The sequence below is a fragment of the Cryptotermes secundus genome, unplaced genomic scaffold (genome assembly GCF_002891405.2).
Source record: "Cryptotermes secundus unplaced genomic scaffold, Csec_1.0 scaffold625, whole genome shotgun sequence".
In the NCBI taxonomy this organism is placed as follows: Eukaryota; Metazoa; Arthropoda; class Insecta; order Blattodea; family Kalotermitidae; genus Cryptotermes; species Cryptotermes secundus.
This window is the reverse complement of record NW_019738969.1, coordinates 387,705-409,154: the sequence shown is the minus strand read 5'-3', so window position 1 is coordinate 409,154 and position 21,450 is coordinate 387,705. Positions and strand designations below refer to the sequence as shown.

General features: G+C 38.0%; 1 protein-coding gene across 3 annotated transcripts in view; it reads right to left on the bottom strand.

The window, feature by feature from the left end:
- Nucleotides 1-2,862: 2,862 nt before the first annotated feature.
- Nucleotides 2,863-21,450, bottom strand: part of LOC111871507 (17-beta-hydroxysteroid dehydrogenase 13) — a 141,887-nt gene continuing 123,299 nt past the window's right edge. For 2 of the 3 annotated variants that reach the window (XM_023864667.2, XM_023864668.2), the window contains 6 exons: nt 19,916-20,096; nt 17,790-17,941; nt 13,824-14,001; nt 9,265-9,512; nt 4,500-4,625; nt 2,863-3,568 (listed from right to left, as the gene is read on the bottom strand). In XM_023864667.2, the coding sequence (XP_023720435.1) occupies nt 3,502-3,568; nt 4,500-4,625; nt 9,265-9,512; nt 13,824-14,001; nt 17,790-17,941; nt 19,916-20,096 (952 nt within the window). In that variant the 3' untranslated portion in view covers nt 2,863-3,501. Of the gene's footprint in view, nt 3,569-4,499; nt 4,626-9,264; nt 9,513-13,823; nt 14,002-17,789; nt 17,942-19,915; nt 20,112-21,450 lie in introns of all 3 variants that reach the window. The other variant, XM_023864669.2, reaches the window with a different exon arrangement.

The following is a 21,450-nucleotide window of genomic DNA, read 5'->3' as shown; positions in this document are numbered from 1 at the left end:
ACTGTAAATTTACATTTAATAGAAACAAATATAAACATATTAACAATCTACGAAGTTGGAATTGTTTCAAATAAGAGCTGAACGCTTTTTTATGGCTAACATATGTTACTTATAACTGTCATCTTTTCAGACCTCCGCAATATTCACACAGCACAAAGAATGTGTACAGACATTGTAATCATGCAGCTTACATAAACCAAGACAAATCCTTTGTTCATCTTTCAGTAAACAAAGAATATAAAAAATTGAGTGATATGAATTCAAAAGTAGCACTTTAAATACATAGCTTGGATTGTCCCTTTGCTCCAGTGAATAAATCAAACTAACATTCATTCTGAAATTACAGTACATGTAGGCCTTCCAGTGAATTTCAAAACTTGACATTCTCTGAAATGATACTGTTCCATTCCTAGTCACCCCACTGGGAAAGTACATATACATATACCAAGAACCACTCATGAAATTTTAAGAAACTGCATTATATTTCCGCATAACATACTAAGCAGTAAGGGATTTTGATATAACACTGTCACGTATAAAATAAATGTGTAAAATATGCATTAACACAAACTCAAAATGCAAGCTGGAATACAAAAACAGCACAGTGTTTATCTTCACTGTTTATAGTGAATAGTCATTAATCATACTGAACACTTCTGTTTCTTAATGTAATATGTATATTGGCGTTCAGATGCATATTGTCATAATTCTGAACACACTTGTGATTGTGGTGATGTGGCTTTGAAGTATATGCATATTTTCTTTCTTGTGCTTAATGCAGAATTCTTCATAAAATTTACTTCATCCTTCAACATAGTCCCCTAGTGATCCATGTAAGGCATATAATTAGTATTATCAAGCACAGTGCTGAGTATATTTCAAAGAATGATTCAAATGCATCACCACATAGAATATGATATTTCAGAGATACAAGAATATGTTGATGTTTACATTGCTTTTTTATGAGTTATATTAAATGCTAATTAATTAACACATTCTTTAATATAAATTTAAGTACCTGTAACGAAAGTCTAACCTTTATTATTACAAAATTCTAATAAATTTGAAAAATAATTAGGCAATAAACATCTTTTCAGTTGTGTGTGTGTAAACATTTCACTTTCATAAAATTAGGGACAATGGACAATTAGAAAGCGCATAGTGTCATCCCAATAATGGTCATGATACATCCACAATATCAGTGACACTGGTTTCATTAGAAGTAAAGCACTCTGTGCTCTCATTTCTGGATAACACTTTTTTTTTAATGTGGGGTGGGACTAAGTCCCTTGTACTGCAGCCACTTCTGGCCTATTGTACCAGTCCCAGATGATAGGTGAGGGTGATTGTGGAGCAATTGGTAGAATGAAGATTGGTAGGGGAAACCGAAGTACTCGGAGAAAACCTGCCCCAGCACCACTTTGTCCACCACAAATCCCACTTTACCAGACCTGGGATGAAACCCTGGCTGCTGCAGTGGGAAGCCAGCGACTAACCGCTTGAGCTATGGCACGGCCCTATAACACTAATTTAGTCCTATGAATTTACTGGCACATTTGTTTTCCATCTACTAAATGGGAACTACACTTCCAACTACAAAATTTTAGTAGAATATTCTCCAAGAAAAACAATTCCACTGTAGGCTGTTTTCAAACTCGTATTACAAAATATGTCATAGCCACAAACTTCTTAAATATGTGCAACTATATCAGTTAATTTGTACCCTTTCTATTGCTTTCTAACAGCGTCTCAAAATGAGCTTGGTGTTATCAGATTCCTTCAAGTATTATTTATGGACACTCAGTGTGTCAAGTTAGAAAAAAAGACTGAAATATTCCAAAAAAAATTTGGGGAAGATTTTTTTGTATATCATTGTTGTGACATATGGGCCATTTCTATAACAACAGAGGAATGACCGTAAACATCCTCATTGCAAGGAATAGAAGCAATGCAGAAGACCTGCCATTTCTATGCTACAACCAGTAAACACCTTCCCCCCTTAAGAACGTGACAACAATAGTGAATCCATTGTTATGATACATGCGTTGTGACTGGTTACTAGGTTATGCAACTAGTCTGTGGAAGAGGATTTTTTTACTGCTAGTGAGGTGGAACTAAGTCCCTTATACTACGGCCACTTCTAGCCTATTGTGCCAGCCCCAGATGATAGGTGAGGGTGATTGTGGAGCAATTGGTGGAATGAAGATTGGCAGGGGAAACCGAAGTACTCAGAGAAAACCTGCCCCAGCGCGACTTTGTCCACCACAAATCCCACTTAACCAGACCCGGGATCAAACCTGGGCTGCCGCGGTGGGAAGTGGAAGAGGTTTTCTATGTGGTCCATGCCATGGGTATATAACGAGAGCTGCGAGCTGCAGGATTAGAGCAAATTGGAAATGGGAGTAAAAAAAAAAAAAAGAGTACAAGAAGGTATTTGTGCTGTAGTGCAGTGATATCTGGAGCGTGACAGCATTAGTTCCTATGTTAAAATCTGTTGTCAGGAAATAGATAGGGAAAACTTTGCAGAGCAATAGCCATTTTTGAGATCTGTTACCTAGCAATGACTAGTTAAAGCAGCTATAGAAGATTTTATTTATGTTACAATTACAGTAATCTTGAAAATGTGGTAATTATTTGTAGTTATGACTAGTGAATATCCAATAAATCAACTCACTGATCCAAACCTGCGTCTTTAGCCATTAATACACGTGACAGTATGAGAAAGCACAGTGTAACAAAAGTTAGTTTCCATATGGAAGTGTGGAGTTTACTTTGGAAATAAAATATCCTAAACTTTACTTTTATTCCTTTAAGTGGTAAATAGTTACATGTTTAGGTAACAAATACACAACTCTCTTCCACCTTTGCAGTAGCATGATCCTAATCCCCAGTGTAATGCATTGCTGACTGCCTCTAGATATCTTCAGTGGTCTCTCTGGTTTCTAGCTCCAAACAGAAATAGCAGAAAAGTATTTGCATAATAGACTCCAGATATCTAAAAGGAAACTTTACTCTTACAGTTCTGCGTATATTTTGTGGTAGACTGTAATTAATTAGAAGCAGTAACCCATTCCAAAGTGTCTTCTGTTGTCATTCCATCTTCTGACCATAAACTAGGCTCTGACTATTCCACAGCATTTACACCCTTCACAGATTGCATCCATGTGACATACTTCCAAGTTTCCAGAGACCCTGTCACTTTGGTGACTCTTCACATCTTCAGCATTATGTATCATAGAAGAAAACAAAAGGTCATCTTAAGATCGCATTCAGTATAGAAAGAGCCATTTGCTTATTATGACAATATACACAAAAAAAATCCAGTAATTCTGAGGACACGAAAAAGTAGCTACTTTTCAATTTCACATTCTTCTTATGAATGGTGACAGGACAAAAAGCACTGTCTTTCGTTGAACTTATTGCAGTTAGTGCAGAGCTTGTGCCAAGCTAGTTGTGCTGGTGTACTCCTGATTCCATGTATTTTTATAGGTCAGAATATGTTCAGTCAGAATCCACACCACTGTCAAAAAAGTCCTTCATGTGTTGTGATGCTCTCAGAGGGAAAAGTCTGAAAAACGAAATCAATACACACCTTAACACTTTGTTGTCTGTTCAGTAGACTCTTGCATGTTTCTGCACGCATATAATATAGCATAACACTTACAGGAATTCTGTGACCATTTGGAAGACCAAAAATTTACAGGAGTATAATATGGAAATCAATATCAGGGAAGCAGTGAGAGAGAGATCTGGGTGGAGTAATTCAGGGCTTTGTCCAATGGGTAACTTCAGTATAAGCAGTACTGTACCTTAATGTCTACTAGCAGATAAGTGGTAGATTTATGTTTCAAGAATCGGCAACTTGTATTAATTAAATTAGCTGTTTCAAATATTATGTGGTTAAGTCATCAAAATTAAGTTTGGCAAGACAAGTAGCTTGAATGCGGAAATAAGATATGTAGGTATGTACTAACACTTATTTCAAACCCTCAGGATAAGGACCACTTTGAAGGTAATATGAAACAGATCTTGGAGAAATGGGTTGTGGGGTTCAGACTTAGATTAAAGTGACTCAATATAATATTCAGTGCAGATCCATGGTGATGGTGATTAGATTCCATAAGAACACAGAAATTCTTCAGTATCTGAATATTAACATCTGATCAAGAAATACGCTATGGAGTTATATGCACTTGCTACATCAACACCATGTTACATATCTGTCACTCAACTCCCTACATTTCGCCCCCATCCAGACTGAAGGATGCCTATGTGACTCATCATAAATCCAGTAACTTCTAAACAACGATCATCTAGATACAAGCCTCTATTTTCACTTTTGAAGAGGTACTTAGCATATAACTGTCTGGATATTGTACTGCAGGCCCAACCCAAGAGGTACTTAGCATATAACTGTCTGGATATTGTACTGAAGGCCCATCCCAAGATTAATTAATAACTTAATTACACTGCACTTAAAAAGTTGGAGATTAATTTACTTCAAAATATTGTTCAGATAGAGAAGTCCTCTTGGGATGGACACTTCGGAATAATTCCGCCTCTGGGCAGTGATAATTGCACTGGCCGCCGTCTGAGCTGGTACAAAGCTTAGCAGGAATGGGAACCTGGAAATAAATGGAAAGTAATCAGACATCACATGGGCTCTATATTTGTGATTATGTACATATTTGTTCATTTTTGTGTCTTACTTTCAGAAATAAAACACTTGTATGAAATAGTATCCAAATAGAGCTATATGTCGACCTTATGTAGCCTTTAGGATAATACAGAGTGGGGCACAGAAACTTCCTTTTTTAAAGCGAATAAAAGAAAAGTTATTGCTGATAGACAAAATTTATGTTTAGCTAATGAACGAACATACTTTAAAGTTTTAAATCATGTAGTTTTAAACAAAATATCTTGAAGGTGGTGGCCACTGTTCTCTGTGCACTGATGCAACCGTTTTCTGAAGTTCCTCTCTGCATGTTCCAACATGTGCACCAGAATTTGGGCTACTTCTTGCCGAATAGCATTCTTCAGCTGAAGCAGGTTTGTGGGGCGATGTTTAAAAACCTCTGCCTTGAGGTATCCCCATAAAAAAATCACAGGGCGTTAGATCAGGTGAGTGCGCTGCCCACGGGATGTCACCTCGAAGCGAGATGAGCCGTCCAGGGAACTTTGCCCTCAAAACTGTCATCGAAGCTTGGGCTGTGTGGGCCATGGCACTGTCCAGTTGGAACCAGACATTTCCTAGATGCATTTCTTCAAGAGCTGGTTCAAAAAAGTTTTTAATCATGTCCACATACCGCTGTGAATTGACAGTAACTGCATGATTGTCTTCTTCAAAAAATAAGGGCCAATAACTCAACCGTCGACAATGCACACCATACTGTCACCTTATCACTGTGAAGTGGCCCCTCAGGGAGCTCTCTGGGATTGTTCCCACTCCAATAGCGCATATTCTGCTTGTTGACATATCCAGATAGGTGAAAATGTGCCTCATCACTAAAGAAAATAAGTGCATCAGGGGGTAAAGTTTCCAATAATGTTTCGCACGCTGTTACTCAGTTCTGGAAATCACATGGTGACAATTCTTGCACAACACCCATCTTATAGGGATGGAAATGAAGATGTTCGTGAAGAATTCGGCGCATTGAACGATTGGATATGTCTAGGGCGACTGCATGTTTGTGAGCGGAGCATCTTGGAGATCTCAAAATCAACTGTCAAACTGCTTCCACATTTTCTGGCATCGTAACGGTCCGCTTTCATCCTGATGATTTTTTTTCACCATACTCCCGGTTGTCCTAAAGTTCTCTACCCACAAAACAATCGATTTCTGGTCGGGAACTGGACCTTTGGGCTTAATTCTGAAGTGAGTACGGAACGCACGCTGAACCGCCACATAGGAATGGTTGTTCGAAAAATAGGCTTTGACATCAAACGCATGCTGCTCACTCGTCCACCTCATGTTTCCTGCTGAGGGGTATTAGACAGAAACTTCCGCGACTGCTGCGTTCATTGAGCCTATACCCACTTTTCTGCGACCTCCTGTCCCTTCACAAAAAGGAATTTTCTGTGCCCCACCCTGTATTAAACTACAATTTAAAGAGATATGTTACCAAAAGTGAATTACCAAATTCATCAGATTTGTTGCCCATTTGTTTTACTAACCTTGAAGAATTGGCTTCTTACAACAAACAGATATTTAGTCAAATTACGTAAATACTCAAACATAGTCAAGCAGTTGGTCCACATGATCTGCATAGAAAATGAGTATATTTCAAATGTCGTTTCAGTAATGATTTAGTAGTAAATGCATTAAATGTTTGTTAGTAGAAGAATCAATATTATTTTCTGTGTCAAGAAATGTCCAACAGAGCATTTCAGAATTAATAAAGTTGTATTCTTTGCACAAAATTAATTAGACTGATTGAATCATGAAATTTATCAAGTCAGATTTTTTAGATACTTTGCTAGCTGTCTCATGAGATTAAATATTTCAACATGAGCAACCAAAGCTTGAACAAAACACAACTCAGCAAGAAACTACAATAATATATCTGCATCTTACAAGCTCTTATAAGTCTTGCATAGTAAAAGTACAGTCTGCCTGTTCCTCTCAGTATGGATGTATAGAATATATATTTTTTTCAACCATTTATATTATGTGGTATAAAACTGATAGGATAAATTAAACGAGAAACAAGAAATATAAACAAACATTACAAAATATCGTATCATTTAAAACTACAAAGTAAGATTATATACTGTATGCAGTTTCAGAAATGCTCTTCTTATGGTACCTGTAACTTAGCAGAATGTTTTATTTCAAAATATTAAACTTGTACTGCCTACATAAGACACCTTACTACTAAACATTAGTGAAATTAAACAAAATTCTTTAATAACCTACACCATATTGAGGGCTCATCAAACCCCACTGTTCCTGAAATGTTAAACTAGGCTTTTACTGTTTTCTGGAATACAGCCTACATAAACAGACAAAAACTGAATATAAAATCTGGGTTAATATATTGAAATTTACTATGATCCCTCTATTTGCAATAGACATAAGTTGTCCTCACATAACACTACCTAATTTCAGAGACAGCCTTGTAGGATAATAAAATAACAGAACAATTAAGTATTTTGTTCCAGGTTGTTTAGCATAAAGTTGGTTTTGTTTCTCTTTGTTTCACATTCTGTGCTATCAGATGAGTCGTAAATATTATCCAAACAGCGTTTATCTCTTAATGTTTTCCATCCTGTGGGTCTGCAGCTACCTATCTTGATTAGTTCCGAGTACTACTCTTACACAGTACTCTTTCCAGTTGCATTATAGACCTCAAATTTATCTTATATTTTAATACATTTGCAAGCCATGTGTATCCAGCTCTAATGTTTTTATTAAATTTATCATGCCTAGCATTTCATTTATTTCTCTGGCACTGCATGTTCATGTCCTACCTCTGCATTTTACCGCCACTGATTTCGTGCGTCTTCATATGCACGGATCTCACTCTGTTTCCATATTTACAGTGACACATCAGAGTGTGAAAAAAGATCAAGGTAAAATATTGCTATATGTTCTTTTTTCAACAGTTCCAAATCTAACTGGTTTGAAAGAACAATTTAAGAGGCATTACATTTTCTGAATATATGGAAACAAACATTTTCCAAAATGGTTTCAGTTCAAGTTCACATTCTTGCTGAACATATTCAAGTAATTTGGAAATATATTCTATTTTGTAACCGCTATGATAGTTCATCCCTTAAGCGCCACTCTAAACTTAAGTGAATGAAATACACTGGTGTAGTGGTAGTGGTGACAATATGGCAGTAGTGGTTGTTGTCGTAGTAGTAGCAGCAGTAGTAGCTATGGTAAGTCTGATGCCTCTTTATGTCAATCTCGCGTTTTCATAATTAGTAGGAGGTTTATGGGTAATGCCGAATCTTCCACAAGAGAAAGTCACTGTCATAAAACACTGAAACAGTCTGTAAAAACATTCATAATTTGAGCAAAATGCACCAAACTTTGTACCTCTGTATCCATATCTTTAAGGCGCATAATTATGTTATAGTATTTTCCATCAAAGTGCCCATTATTCGATTCCAGAAGCTTTGAAAAATTAAAACACAATGAACAAATTTATTCCTTCAACAATTTGGCTGGTTTAATTAAGAAAATGAGACTTAAAATTGGTCTTACAAAATTTAGAGAGACAGCATCATTAAACAGAATCATCTGAATTACGCAAAGTGTCTCAAGAAATCCATTCATTTATGGCAGGCACAAACACTGAATGTGCCCCTAAACAATACAGCATGCACTTAAGAGATAGCATTTGCACAATGAAAAACTGTAATGCCTTACCCATGATTAATAGCATAATGCAAAATAACAGATGTTCACTTGACATTCAAAGAAGGCAGGTTAAGGCAGGTAGTGGAAATTTGAGAATGTGTTTGTAATGCAGAGGCAGCACAGTCGTGAATTTGCAACCAAGCCCTGAACATAACCACAATTTTCAAGAATTTTTTATAAAATTGAGGCTGTCAGTCAGTGACAATGCAAGACTTGTAGAAGCAATGATATGGGAGACCTCGAGCATACATAAATTGGGAAAATTGAGCTATGGTGTTAACAGCAATTCACACAATCACCAAATATTTTAAAGCGATGTGCTAGTGTGACTGAAATCAGAAGGGAATTGCTTGAATGTCAATTGAACATCACCTTGTGCTTTATAGGGAATACCAGACAATGGAAAAGAAGTCCACAATCCCAGTAATATTAACAGTTGTAGAGAGGTCTGCTGAAATTGAGCAGACATTCACTTCTTTAATATCTTCATCATTCACGCCGTCTCTTCTTCCTTTGTCTATCTTGTATCTTTGTCTTGTTCCTTCTCTTCTCAATTAAAAGTAAACAATGTTGCATTTTTATTATTATAGCATTATATCATTACATTATTGTATTACAGTTTACAGGCAAATTTTGTACTTTCATTTTTAGTCTACAGCAACATATATGTATTTGTAGGATAGAAGAACAGTGATGAATGGACTATAATATGATAATAATAAATGCTTGATATCATTAATTCAGCAGATCTACAGTTTATGGGCACTTTCAGGAAAAACATATCCACAAGGTTTCATCATTAAAAAGCAATTTCCTTGTGTGAATATTGCATATTTTGAATAAATTACAGGCCAAAATAAAAATGGGTTGTAGCTTTTATAAAAACATATTTCTACCTTGTACGCGGCTTCTTGCACAATCCAGTATCAACAATGAAGGGAAAGATGGTAGTAAATTTGATATCTATTTGTCTAGCATCTTCACGCAGTTCCTCGCTCAGCGACTCCATGAGGCCCCGCACAGCATACTTTGATCCACAGTAGGGGACTAGATTGGGAATCCCCATCACTCCAGCCATGGAGGAGAGAGCCACAATATGGCCGTGATTGTTTTGGATCATGCTGGGAAGAAATGCCTCCAGCATCTGTGAAGTAATAGCCATAATGATGATAAGGAGAGTAATAATTACAGTAAAAAAGGTAGAAGTGGTCCTGTGTTTAACTGTGCACAACATATGGGGAATTACATAATTACATTATGGACAAACACAACATAAAAAAAGTAAAGCTATCCCTATAACAGGCCGTGAAGGCCCATGGGGTTGTGAGACGTTAAGGGTCCCACATTACCTTGACAATCGGCTCAGAGATGGCATCAAAGACAAACTACAGGCAAGCATTGGAGGAAACAACACATTAATACAGAAAGTAAACAAACATACAAACGAACGAAGATGAGGAATGGTAACAAGAACATTATAACTAAGAACTACACAACACGGAACATTAGGAGTATGAACACATATTAACAATTTTAGACTAATAAGTATAAATGTGATTGAGAGAAACAGCCTCAACTGCAAAAATGTCAAGATCTTTGCCCACTGCTTTGGCAGCATAAGCGCCCCAAGCAGGACAGTGTTTGTTAGAGGGACTAACCCCAAACAATGAGAAGTTCCTACGATTGCTGGGAGGAACACAAAGGCTAACATTTTCCAAAAGGGAAGAGCAAGATTTAAGCCCGTGATAGACCTGAAAAAAAAATATGCATGAAGACGATGTCTCTGTTCACATAAAGATTGCAATCTTAATTTCTCTAAAGCATCTGTATAATTATATGGAATACGAAGGAAGAAACGATAATAACAGACGGTCACAAACTTCTGCTGGATGCGCTGAAGCTTATTGGCATCAGTCAAAATGATGGAGTACCAAACTTCCAAGGCATATTCCAACTTGGACCTGACTAAAGTAAAGTATGGTGCATACAGACACTCCAGGGAGGAAAATCTGTAGGTTATGGAGCAAATAAGGCCTAAAAGCTTTATGCATTCAGAAAGTACATAATCAACATGTGTGTGAAAATGTAACTTTGAATCAAAGAAAAAACCTAGGTCCTTAATACTACTGGTGCATGCACTGAGATGTGGAGGTTTGGGAGGCCACAGTCCTCTGCTGATTATTCTGTGTTCAAACACTTTCCATATTTTGACCATGGTTGCATTAGCCGTATGTGCTGTAGCACTGTTTTGCTGAAAATATCCATATTGTCTTTCTTCAACAGTCAGCTGATCGAAGAACAGGTTCAGTATATCATTAACATAGCAATCAGAGTTCACGGTGTCTTGGAAAAATAAGGAGACAATGATTTGCTGTGGACTTCCAGCACACCACACCACCTTTTCACTATCTAATGGCACTTGCTGTATAGCGTGAGGATTTTCATTGCTCCATATTCTTACATTTTGTACACTGACATGACCACTAATGTGAAACCATTCCTCATCAATCATGAAGTGAAGCTGTGGATCCACAATTCCATTGTGCACATACTGCAGCAGTCAGTTGCAAAAACGAATTCTTGCTGCATAATCTGGTTGTTTCAGCTAACAACTGTTATTTTATACGGGCGAAATTTGGTTAATTTTGTGGCTGCGAAGGCAGATCCTAGCGAAACATTATTTTCCTGTGCTAAGCGTCTTAACGATTCTCAAGGACTGATCTGTAGTTGTGCCTCAGTATCCTGAACCTTTTCCTCAGTCAGCATAATCCTCTTCAATTGCTTCTTTATGTTACGCACTGAACCCATGGCCCGCCAATTTCTCACAAGCTTGGATACACACGACTTTGTGGGAAATGGCGAGGCAGGATATGATGGGGTACCCAAAAGACACCGAACTAATTTTTTTGTGGGCAGAGCTTTTGTAGTACCGCGTTTTGCCGCTATGAGCGCATAGAGCTAACATTCCTGAGTCGATAAGCCGACTACCGTTGCTTCAGAAGATAAGGACTAGTTTCGGCAGAGTTTATAGTGACAACTGTTTTGTGTGATCGTCGTTTTTGCAATGGCTGATTTTCGTGAACAGCGTGCGGCGGTGAAATTCTGCTTTTTGCTCGGGAAAAGTGGAACAGAAACTCTTGAAATGTTAAAAACGGCGTACAAGGACGATGCTATGGGGAAACTCAAGTGTTTGAGTGGTTTTCCCGTTTCAAAAATGGTGAAATGTCAATTGATGACAAACCTCGTTCTGGTCATCCTTCCACGGCCCGAACACATGAAAATGTTGAAAAAATTCGTGAAATCATCAAGGAAGATCGACGACGGACCATTCAAGAAATTGTGAAGCCGTCGGGAGTGACTTGGAGCTCAGTTCAGCAAATTTTGACAGAAGATTTGGGAATGAAAAGGGTGGCTGCAAAATTCGTGCCACGACTGCTGACTGCTGAACAAAAACAAGGTCGCGTGGAAGCATGCTGTGCTTTGAAAGAAGAGTCCTGAAATGATCAAAACTTTTTTTTGTTTCCTTGAATGAAAAGAGACATGAAAGGAAAGCGTTTTGCTGATGTTGCTGAGGTGAAGGAAAAAACGACAGAGGTGCTGTCAAGCATCTCAAAAGATGAATTTAGACAATGTTTTGAAAAATGGAATAAAAGACTAGACAAATGTATTAGTGTAAGTGGAGAGTACTTTGAAGGGGATTGAAGGTTTGTGCTTAAAATTTGAATAAATAAGTTTAAAAAAATCAGTTCGGTTTCTTTTGGATACCCCCTTGTATTTATGGTGAAATTTATGAATACATTTTCTGTAAGTTTTTCCCTTGCAAAAGTTCCAATGACAGACACACACTGTTCACTACTGAACTTCAGTTCAGTATAAATGTCGACTGCCTATCGACACCTCTAACACAGACTGACCATGTATTAATGCGACTTAATTCAGTGACAAGATCAAACCACTTGGCGGTGCACGTTTATCAGCGCTAATGACTCATTCTGCTATCAAAAGTTAAAGCAACAATCTGTGAGAAATATTGTGTCCACTCTGCGCTGCTGCCAGGTTTCCTTGATCACTGAGCTCCCTGTGGCAGACTGATATGACCTAGTGCATGCTGTGATGACTGTGTAGATCCAGGAACTCTTATAATTAATTGTAAATACAGTTTGAAAGAGTCCAAGAAATTAAATTATCGATCCAAACCCAGTCAACAATCACTAAACACATGAAAATACTTAGAAACTGAGTTTGGTAAATCTGTTATGAGATTCAGGAGAGAAAAGTGCACTTTGAAATGAGAAGTGAGGGGCAGGATAGTGAAAGAAGCTACTACAAACAGGGAAGAACACAGGCACCATATCTGATACATAATTTATCTGTTGTCTCCAAACTTGAAACATAATTTAAATGTATTATCATGTGCAACTCATCTTCCTCTGAGTTTCCTCTGGATCTGGCAACGGAACTTTGTGGGCAGAGAATGACACAGTGCATTGAAGCAGCACAATCCTACTGTAGCACCATGGCATACACAAAAGGACCTTCCAGGAATCTGGACTCTTAGCACGAATGGATTGACAGCTGAAGGCCCCCCAGAGCAATCAAAATGTGTAGGCTCTTTTCAGTAACAACAAATTTAAGTTATAATGTTTTTTTTTTGGGGGGGGGGGGGGTTGGTTTTTTTTTTTGTAACTTAAAATAAAAACTGAGCTAGAGAAGCAGATGTCTCAATAAAATCTGTGGATTCTATTTCTGCTGTGTGGAGGTCTTGGGGTGACTGCTACCGCTGCTCCTCCTTAAGTAATGTTAACAGTACCATGGACAAGAGCAGAGGGACATGTTGCAACTGTGGTGATGGAAAAAGTGGGAGTAGCACTGGTGGAGCCATCCAGCTTCTTGTGGTCTGCATTGCAGTAAATCTGTTTGGTGCAAATTCTTATTCTTCTCTGATTATACCTCCAGTTGAAATACTAAGAACCACAAATACAGAGGAGCCAAGTATCTGGTTGTAGGACAAGTCCTCAATGTTAAAGTCTTTCAGCAGGTTGGGAGATAATCTGTTAGGGGGTTAATGAGAATGCTTAATCTGACTGATGGTCCAGAAATGGAAGTCCCATCAACCATCATACTCTGATACATGCTGGTTTTGTGTTCAGAGTAAAGATTTTGCACTCAGACACTCCTATGCAAAAAGTAAACTGAACATACTATTTTAAGTTCATAGGAAAAAGTACACATCCTTTAACATGATTTCTGAACCTTTCTCACTGTAATAAATCATGTGTTTATAAAATTTTCAATATATGTTGCCCATGGCTAAAAATTTACCTGCCATTTGCCAAAATTAACCCACTTGTGGTGAGTGGGCAATTATTTTTAGAGCCATGTCCTGACCCTAATTTTCTACCCGGTTCACATCGGTTTGAAAGCATCTGAAAGATAAGAATTGCTCAAAACTCACCCAGAAGTGTGCAAAAACATTAATTTCGTATATCTTGCGTATCTCCTGGGGGTTGTGCTGCAACAGGGGGTGACAGGGCATGATGCCAGCATTGTTTACCAAAATGCTCACTTCACCAACTTCTTCTTTCACTTTTCTAGCCAATGTCAAAACAGCATCTCTGTCCGATACATCACATCTGTAACACAGCATTCACCAGCTACTAATGCCACCTTCACAAATGCTGTGATTGCTACTGAGTCTTCTTGTGATACAGTAACAGAGGAAATGAAACTATTTTCTGTGTACTCTGTAAACTCGCAGCTCATAATCACATCTTAATGTACCACCTGCGTAAGTGTAAGCTACTTCCTCTTCAACAACAACGAACAAAAGAACAAACAAATTAAGTTTAATATTACACATATTTACTTAAAATGAAAAGTAGAAAGTGCTTTGTTAAGAAAATTATGATCCAGATCAGGTGCGCTGAAGATTACAATTATGAATATAATATATGATTTGTTCTTAGGTTTTCGAGGTTGCAATTTAATATATGACTTCAGCTTTTGGGAACATTCCACGTAGAATGTAGACTTTCTAACGTTCTGACAAACACTGAAATTATCATTTTCAGGGTTAAAGAATTCGGAAACAGAGCAATTATTTGCTGCTGGCTTTCCAGCCAGGAAATTCATTCATTGTTTCAAGCATCATTAGGGCTTATGACCACATTTTGGTTTTCTATGATAAGTATTCTGGTATTTGTAGGGGGGGGGGGCTTCTCATTTTAAGTCATTGATACTTCTACTGCGGAGTAACAATACAGAATAATTACACTCCTAGTGCACCCTGGTATAGTCATACTGTATACATATAGGCCTACACTATGTACCATTATTACTACAATAATATTTACACTTCATCTTTACATTGTAAGTGGTAAAACTGTACAGTGTATACAGAAGTTCTCTGTCAGTTCATTCTTGTACAGTGGGATATGCCTCGACATACTCCAGTTCATATGACAGTTAAGAACTTGAGCTGTTACGCTCTACCTGCCTGCTTCTGCAGATCTCTTGCTCTGCTTAATTTCTGACCCTGGAGGTGAAGGTAGTATGTTCCTATTAAACTTTGAGCTCCATCAGACCTACATGGCATACAAACCAGAAGAATGTATTCTTCATTGCTCTAGTGTCCTCACGCATCCTATGGGATTTCATTCATTTACCTGCCTTGTTGCCTTGCACCATAAAGGTGTTAATTGTATTACTAATTTGCCTCTTATGCTGGCTGAATTGCCTCAATAGACCACTTAACATTATCCACATACGGTCCAGCCAGATACATGCCCTCATCAACAATTTATAGACCTAGTCATTATTCAGTTTATGAAGAAAAATTCTCAACTATTAATGAGAATTAATAACCTGAGTGACTAATTGAGCATTTATTTAAAGATATGTACTAGTTAAAATTTGAGGTTAAATGTTTCTGAATAGGGTGGAAAGATTATTTAAGTGGTAAGTTGGTAGGAATATGGAACGGCCTATTTCAGGATTCTGACATCTGTCTAGCGAGCATGAGAAGTATGAAATTTATCATCAAGAACAGCCAAGATTCGAAGAGGGAACCTCCCAAATACAACAGATAGGACTACACCAATCTGGTCAGTCAGGTTTTCTATTATGGAATGGGAGATTTATATGATGCAATTTCAGAATCCAGACACCGAAATATACCATGAATCAATCTAATTTGTTTCTCTTCTTCAAAATTAATTTCTCTATATTAAAATGTTCCATGCATTTCCTATCTCTTCATGCATGTTATGTGCCCCAGCCATCTTATACTCCTCTGTTTTGTCACCCTAACAATATTTTTTTAGAGGACAAATTATGCAACTTCTTCAGCATCATGTTACTTCCTCACTCTTAGGGCTCATCCACATTACTCATGCTCGCAACTAATGTGGACGATATGACAAGTCACGAGAAAAGCAAATTTTTAATTTTTAATTTAAAAACTATAGCCAATAAATTAAAATACGACTACATCCTATACACACTACGAGTAAATATACAGATCCTCACGCATCGAATCCTGGCGAGCAACTGAAGTAGTGTGGACGAAGATTTACGAGCACAAGTAAAAGCCAGACAAGTCTCCTGGTGAGCACAAGCCTGGTGAGCACGAACATGAGTAATGCTGATGCTACTTTAGAATCAAGCATCCTCCCAAGCACCCCTGTATTTAGAACACTTTTAGCTATCTATGCTCTGCCTTTAAATTCATTCAGTTCTCTTTTCAAAACCAATTTATTTATATCTGATTTTAATAATAACTGTCATTTAGCTTTCATTTCCTAAATGGCCTGGTTCCAACCAAAATCCTGCATCCACTGTCTCTTAATGTGTGTCACATCTGACTATTTCATCATTTTATCAGTCTAAAGGAGTGGATATCGTAATGTTACTCCTTACATTAATTTCGCTATTCCATTTTCATTTAATCTCCATAACTAAACTGACACTCTGGTAGAAGAACTCAAAGCATAGTTTAAGAAAATTTAGCACATAATTGTTAACTCTTATATACAGGTTTGTAAACACCATATTTTTTCAATTGTGATTCTTCACGCTAGTAACGATTGGACAGAAGGAGAAAGTATTGATCCAACAGTTATGTAACGGTTTCATGTCAAACATCTTAAACTGAATTCCGGCTTTGAAAAATTTCAAAGTACACATACCTGACACATTGGTATGGAAAAGGCAGAGTAACCCATAAAATTATTATGCACTTAAACAAAACAAACAAACTCCGTGATTTTAGTCTGCAAGCGAACTATACCGACCGAGTGACTGTTGCTTGTTGGTGAACTTAGTGCCAACTTTTGCACATAGAGGGTGTCGCGTAGTTAGCGTAACGAATCCCCATGGCCGTTAATCTCGGTTTTCTACTCTGGAGCCGCTATTTCCTTCAAATAGCTCCTCAATTATCATCACGAGGCTGGGTAGACCCCGTTCCAGATCCACTACTTCTCAGAAAAAATGTGGTAGCGGCAGGAATCAGACTCAGACCTGTGGATCTGTAGCCAGGAACTCTGACCACTAGACCACAGAGGCAGTTCAAGTATATGCACTTACTAAGATAAATGAAACCAGCACATTCTTATTGAAATAATTGCAAGAAACAGACACAGATATTTGATACAAACTGTCTCTTTTCTTATGAAATGAGGTATGTAAGCCAACAATTTTTGTACAGCAATGTTTATTCTTTTTAAAATTATAAAGCCCTTCAGTTCAGATTACATGCATACTCAGGTCTGCACAAGTCCTGAGCACCAGGTTGCCACAGCACTTAGAATTTTCTTCATTTTATTTTATTAGTAGCTCGTGGCCCATCAAAGATGACAAGCAAAGTAAGTTGTTCGTTCTTTCTTTTATGCCTTTTGTATCTTTATCTTCTCTCTTTCTGTTATTCCTTTCCCATTCTTTCTTTCTGCCCATCCAATCACTCTTTTCCCCATATCTAGCAACAAAGCACTGGGTTTTACCCAAGCATTACAAAGACTGGCTACTATTTATATGCACATTTTGACTGCCCTTTTGCTAATGCAGACAGCCAGTTTCTCATCTGAGACACTTTTCCACTTTGACTCCTAATTTCTGGAGTTGGTTTCTAGGCTTGTAGGAAATATGTGTAGGTCTGCATTAGTGACAGAATTAGCTGGAGTGCATAAATGGCCGATGATATTATCAGTATCTATAGATATGAATCAGATGAAAATGTGAAATGAAGAAATCGTTACATTTGCTGTACACCAAGATTAAACCACAGCAGCACTAATATCACTGAATCTTAAAAGGAAATAAGAGAGACTTCTGACTGTGCAGGGAAGGATAAAGTAATAAGCTTTTATTGCTACAGTGATGAACTAGGAGACTAAATACCAGGAAATATGTGTGTAGTTATACATACTTGTAACCATATGCTTTAGCTCCAATCTTCCTGAGTTCATGAACTGTCTTGTCATTCTCTTCCTGGTTTATGTCCCAGCAGACTACAATTGCACCGAGAGAAGCATACTGATGTGCCAGCTCCTTCCCAATCCCATGTCCAGTCCCAGTTATCTGTGTCAACAAATACAGAATTGTTTACCTATGGCTTGTTCTGGAGATAACTATGACAGCTATGTTCTTTCAATTTACATAATGAGGGTAAAAACAAGTAACATTAATAATAAGTATAATTTAGCCATATATTTCTGTGCACATCTTCCACCAGTAAATATTCTGTCTCTAACATGTAAGAGCTTTGCACCAATTCTGAATTTGCAACAGTTGGCAGAATTTGTAGGTACGTTTATAAATTACCTCCATACAAAATTCCGCATACCTAGCATCAGTGGTCCATTAGTCATCACCGTTATACTGATGGCTAACTGTAGAGATCACGTAGTAATCATGTTGTTTGATATTCTGTAAGTCATTACTTCCAGAGGTCCAGGTTCGATTCCCTGCGCTACCAGATTTTCTGAGAAGTAGTGGGTCTGGAATGAGGTTCACTCAGACTTGTGGGCATAATTTAGGAGCTATTTCAAGGAAACAGCGGCTCCAGTCTGATAAACCGAAATTAACTGCTGTGGGGATTCGTTGCACTGACCACACGACACCCTGTATCCACTAAAGATGGCACTAACTTCGTCGATAAGCGGCAGTTGCTTGGTCGGTATAGTTCACTTACGGAGTAAACCCATAGAGTTTGTTTTGTTTGTCTGCAATTACTTTATAAACATTACTTTTTGAGAGATCTATTAGCATATATTTTAGGGACCTACTTAAATATAAAGATGTTACTTTCATATCAGAAATTCAAACAGCTGATGGTGTAACATTTAAAAGTAAAAAAGTGGGGATGGTCCCTAATGGCACGACGTTGGTACTGAAAAGTATTATGAAACCCAGCAATTACATGAAAAGCTCTTATGGGGGAGGGTTACGTGACACAGTGTTACCAGAAGCCTTTGTTTCCTAATAAAAGCTGTTCCTGGGCTTAATTAAGCTATAAGGACGTATGTGTGGGTGGAGGTGAAGCTCCAAGCAATCTCAACGTTGAAGACTTTCACCTTCTGGGACATAATACTGTGTAGTTCAGTGACAGTCACCCAGTGTTTCAGAGGAACATATCGCCTCCATATTCATGGTTGAAGAGCAAGCTAGGAAAGAAACAAGAATGAGGCAAGCAGTAAGTACCCCGAAGATGGAAGTCGTATGTTCCTCCAAAACGTTGGCTGGCTTTCACCAGACTACACAACATTATATCCGAGAAGATTTCTTCATGACCACTGCTATGATAGCCTCAAACCCTAGATTCTTATGTTGCCAATAGATGGAAGTTAACAAGCTAACAGCCTTACACGTACCACACTCACAGTCATAAATTATTTTCCTTTTTTTATCATTAAACAGTTGTGTCATAAACATGTTCGAGGTAGAATTATGAACATTTATTACATCTGCATTTTGTCATGCAAAAAATAAATCATTTCGCATAGTGAGCCATTTTACAAGAGAAAAAAGAATAAACTTTGATCTGAGCTCCATGTAAACTAATTGAGTAACCTGTTAGTGAAATAAAAACCTTGATTAGATTGCAGAATGCAGTCTTCTGGGATGTGGTGCCATGTAGACCTTGTATGAACCGATGTTTCGGAGGAATGTATAGCCTCCATCTTCAGGGTAGAAAAATCCGCGACCTAGGAACAAGCGTGAGCAGGTGGCTGCAGTCATGTTGGTTCCTCACTTGCGGATTTGTTACCCTGAAGATGGGGGCGATATGTTCCTCCGAAACATCGGTTCACACATGACCTACACAGTACCACATCCCAGAACACGGCATTCTTCATAGTCACCGCTGTGATAACCTCAAATCCTACATACTTGATTAAATTCACTGCATAACATTAGTGTATCAAAACAAATTTCATTCAAATGGACTCAGTATTTTCAAAAACGAAAGATGTGAGCAGATGAACAGAGCCCCCCATCACGCTTGTACCTCATGCATGTTTTGGAAAGACTGCATAACTGGAAATGTGAACTCACCAGAACAATCTCATTAGCTACTGACTTTTCGGCGACACCTGCGATGGTCTGGTAGACTGACTCGAGGACAGCGAAGATTACCTTCACCACAAGACTCAGGACATCGAGCAGAAGGATGGTGATGGAGTACACCTTGAGGAACATGCTGCCTCCCCCGCCAGCAGCAATGCCGGTGCTGTTCCTGGAACACACACCACTAACCTTTGAAATCATGGCACAACACATTCTTCTTAAATGAGTTATTTTTGTAATGACATGGTGCAACGTCTTGAGCAACTGCCGCCAAGAGCATAAAGACCAACGAACTAGCCCAAGATCCTATCAGCCATTAGCCATCAGCAAACCGTGTTTAACATTCAGGAGGTTACTAATAGTATTTTAGATATTTAGCTAATAAGCTAGTCACAAGATCATCAAGAGCTATATTTACAACTCAGATAATACTAAAGTTAGGTTCTACATAGTGAGGTGCTTACCACAGGGGCAATTTTATTTGTAAGTCCAGTTGTTCTAATTTTATAATGTAATTTGATGATCACTGTGCCACATCATATCATCCCAAGTACATATATACTTATGAATGTTGATTTCATTTTATCCATGGTACCACTTCAGCAGTCATGAAGATTTCAAAGGTGGGAGTATCACATTCAGATCCAATGGAGGGGGTGGGGGAGTAAACTTGGCATTTCCCTCCCTTCTAAATTTTTGGAGAAAAGAAGTAACAATTGATGATTGAATGTGACTGTCCAGTGGTTGAGGCTAGCTCTTTCTAAGGAACCCAACAGGATAGGTGTTTTCCCTCACCTGAGGACGGAAACAGATCCAGTTTCCAAAACATCGTGTTTTTCTTAGTTATCTTAAAACCAGGACGATGGATAAAGTCCGAAAACCCAATATCTCTATGGGAAATACTCATTACACGTTACTGAGCATATATACATATTTTGTGACATAGGTTTACGAATTCTTGAGGTCATGTCTGAAAAATGTAACAAAGGCCCAATCTGTATTAGCAACAAATGTGGATAGAAAACTGAACCCATGTTAGGTGGGCCCCTTGTCACCAGTTAATGGCGTGTCCTCAGGTTGTGGATGGAAGAGACAGCCTCCAGATATGGAGGGTAGTTGCAAACATATTGAATAAGCAGTCACAGACTATCAAAATAAGTTACGTTTAGTGGGAGTGCAGGAGCCAGCAGGTGAATATATACTTTTCTACAGAAAGGGGAATGAGAATCCTGAATTAGGTACAGTTTTTATTGGTATATAAGGGAAACATATCATCAGTTATATTTTTTTTCTTTTTACTGCATTTGGGTATTCACCCGGTGGCAGTAGATCTTACACTGATATAGACAAGGAAAGACTATAACATAAAGGGAACAATACAAAACAAAGTACATACAATAAGCAAGGTATACAGAGTGCAAATCCAAACATATAGTCATAAAAAGGCAAGTGCTTGTGTTCGATTCACTGCACTCTAACAAGGACACTTCACATTACTTAACTTTTTTCCCATTCAAACTTCG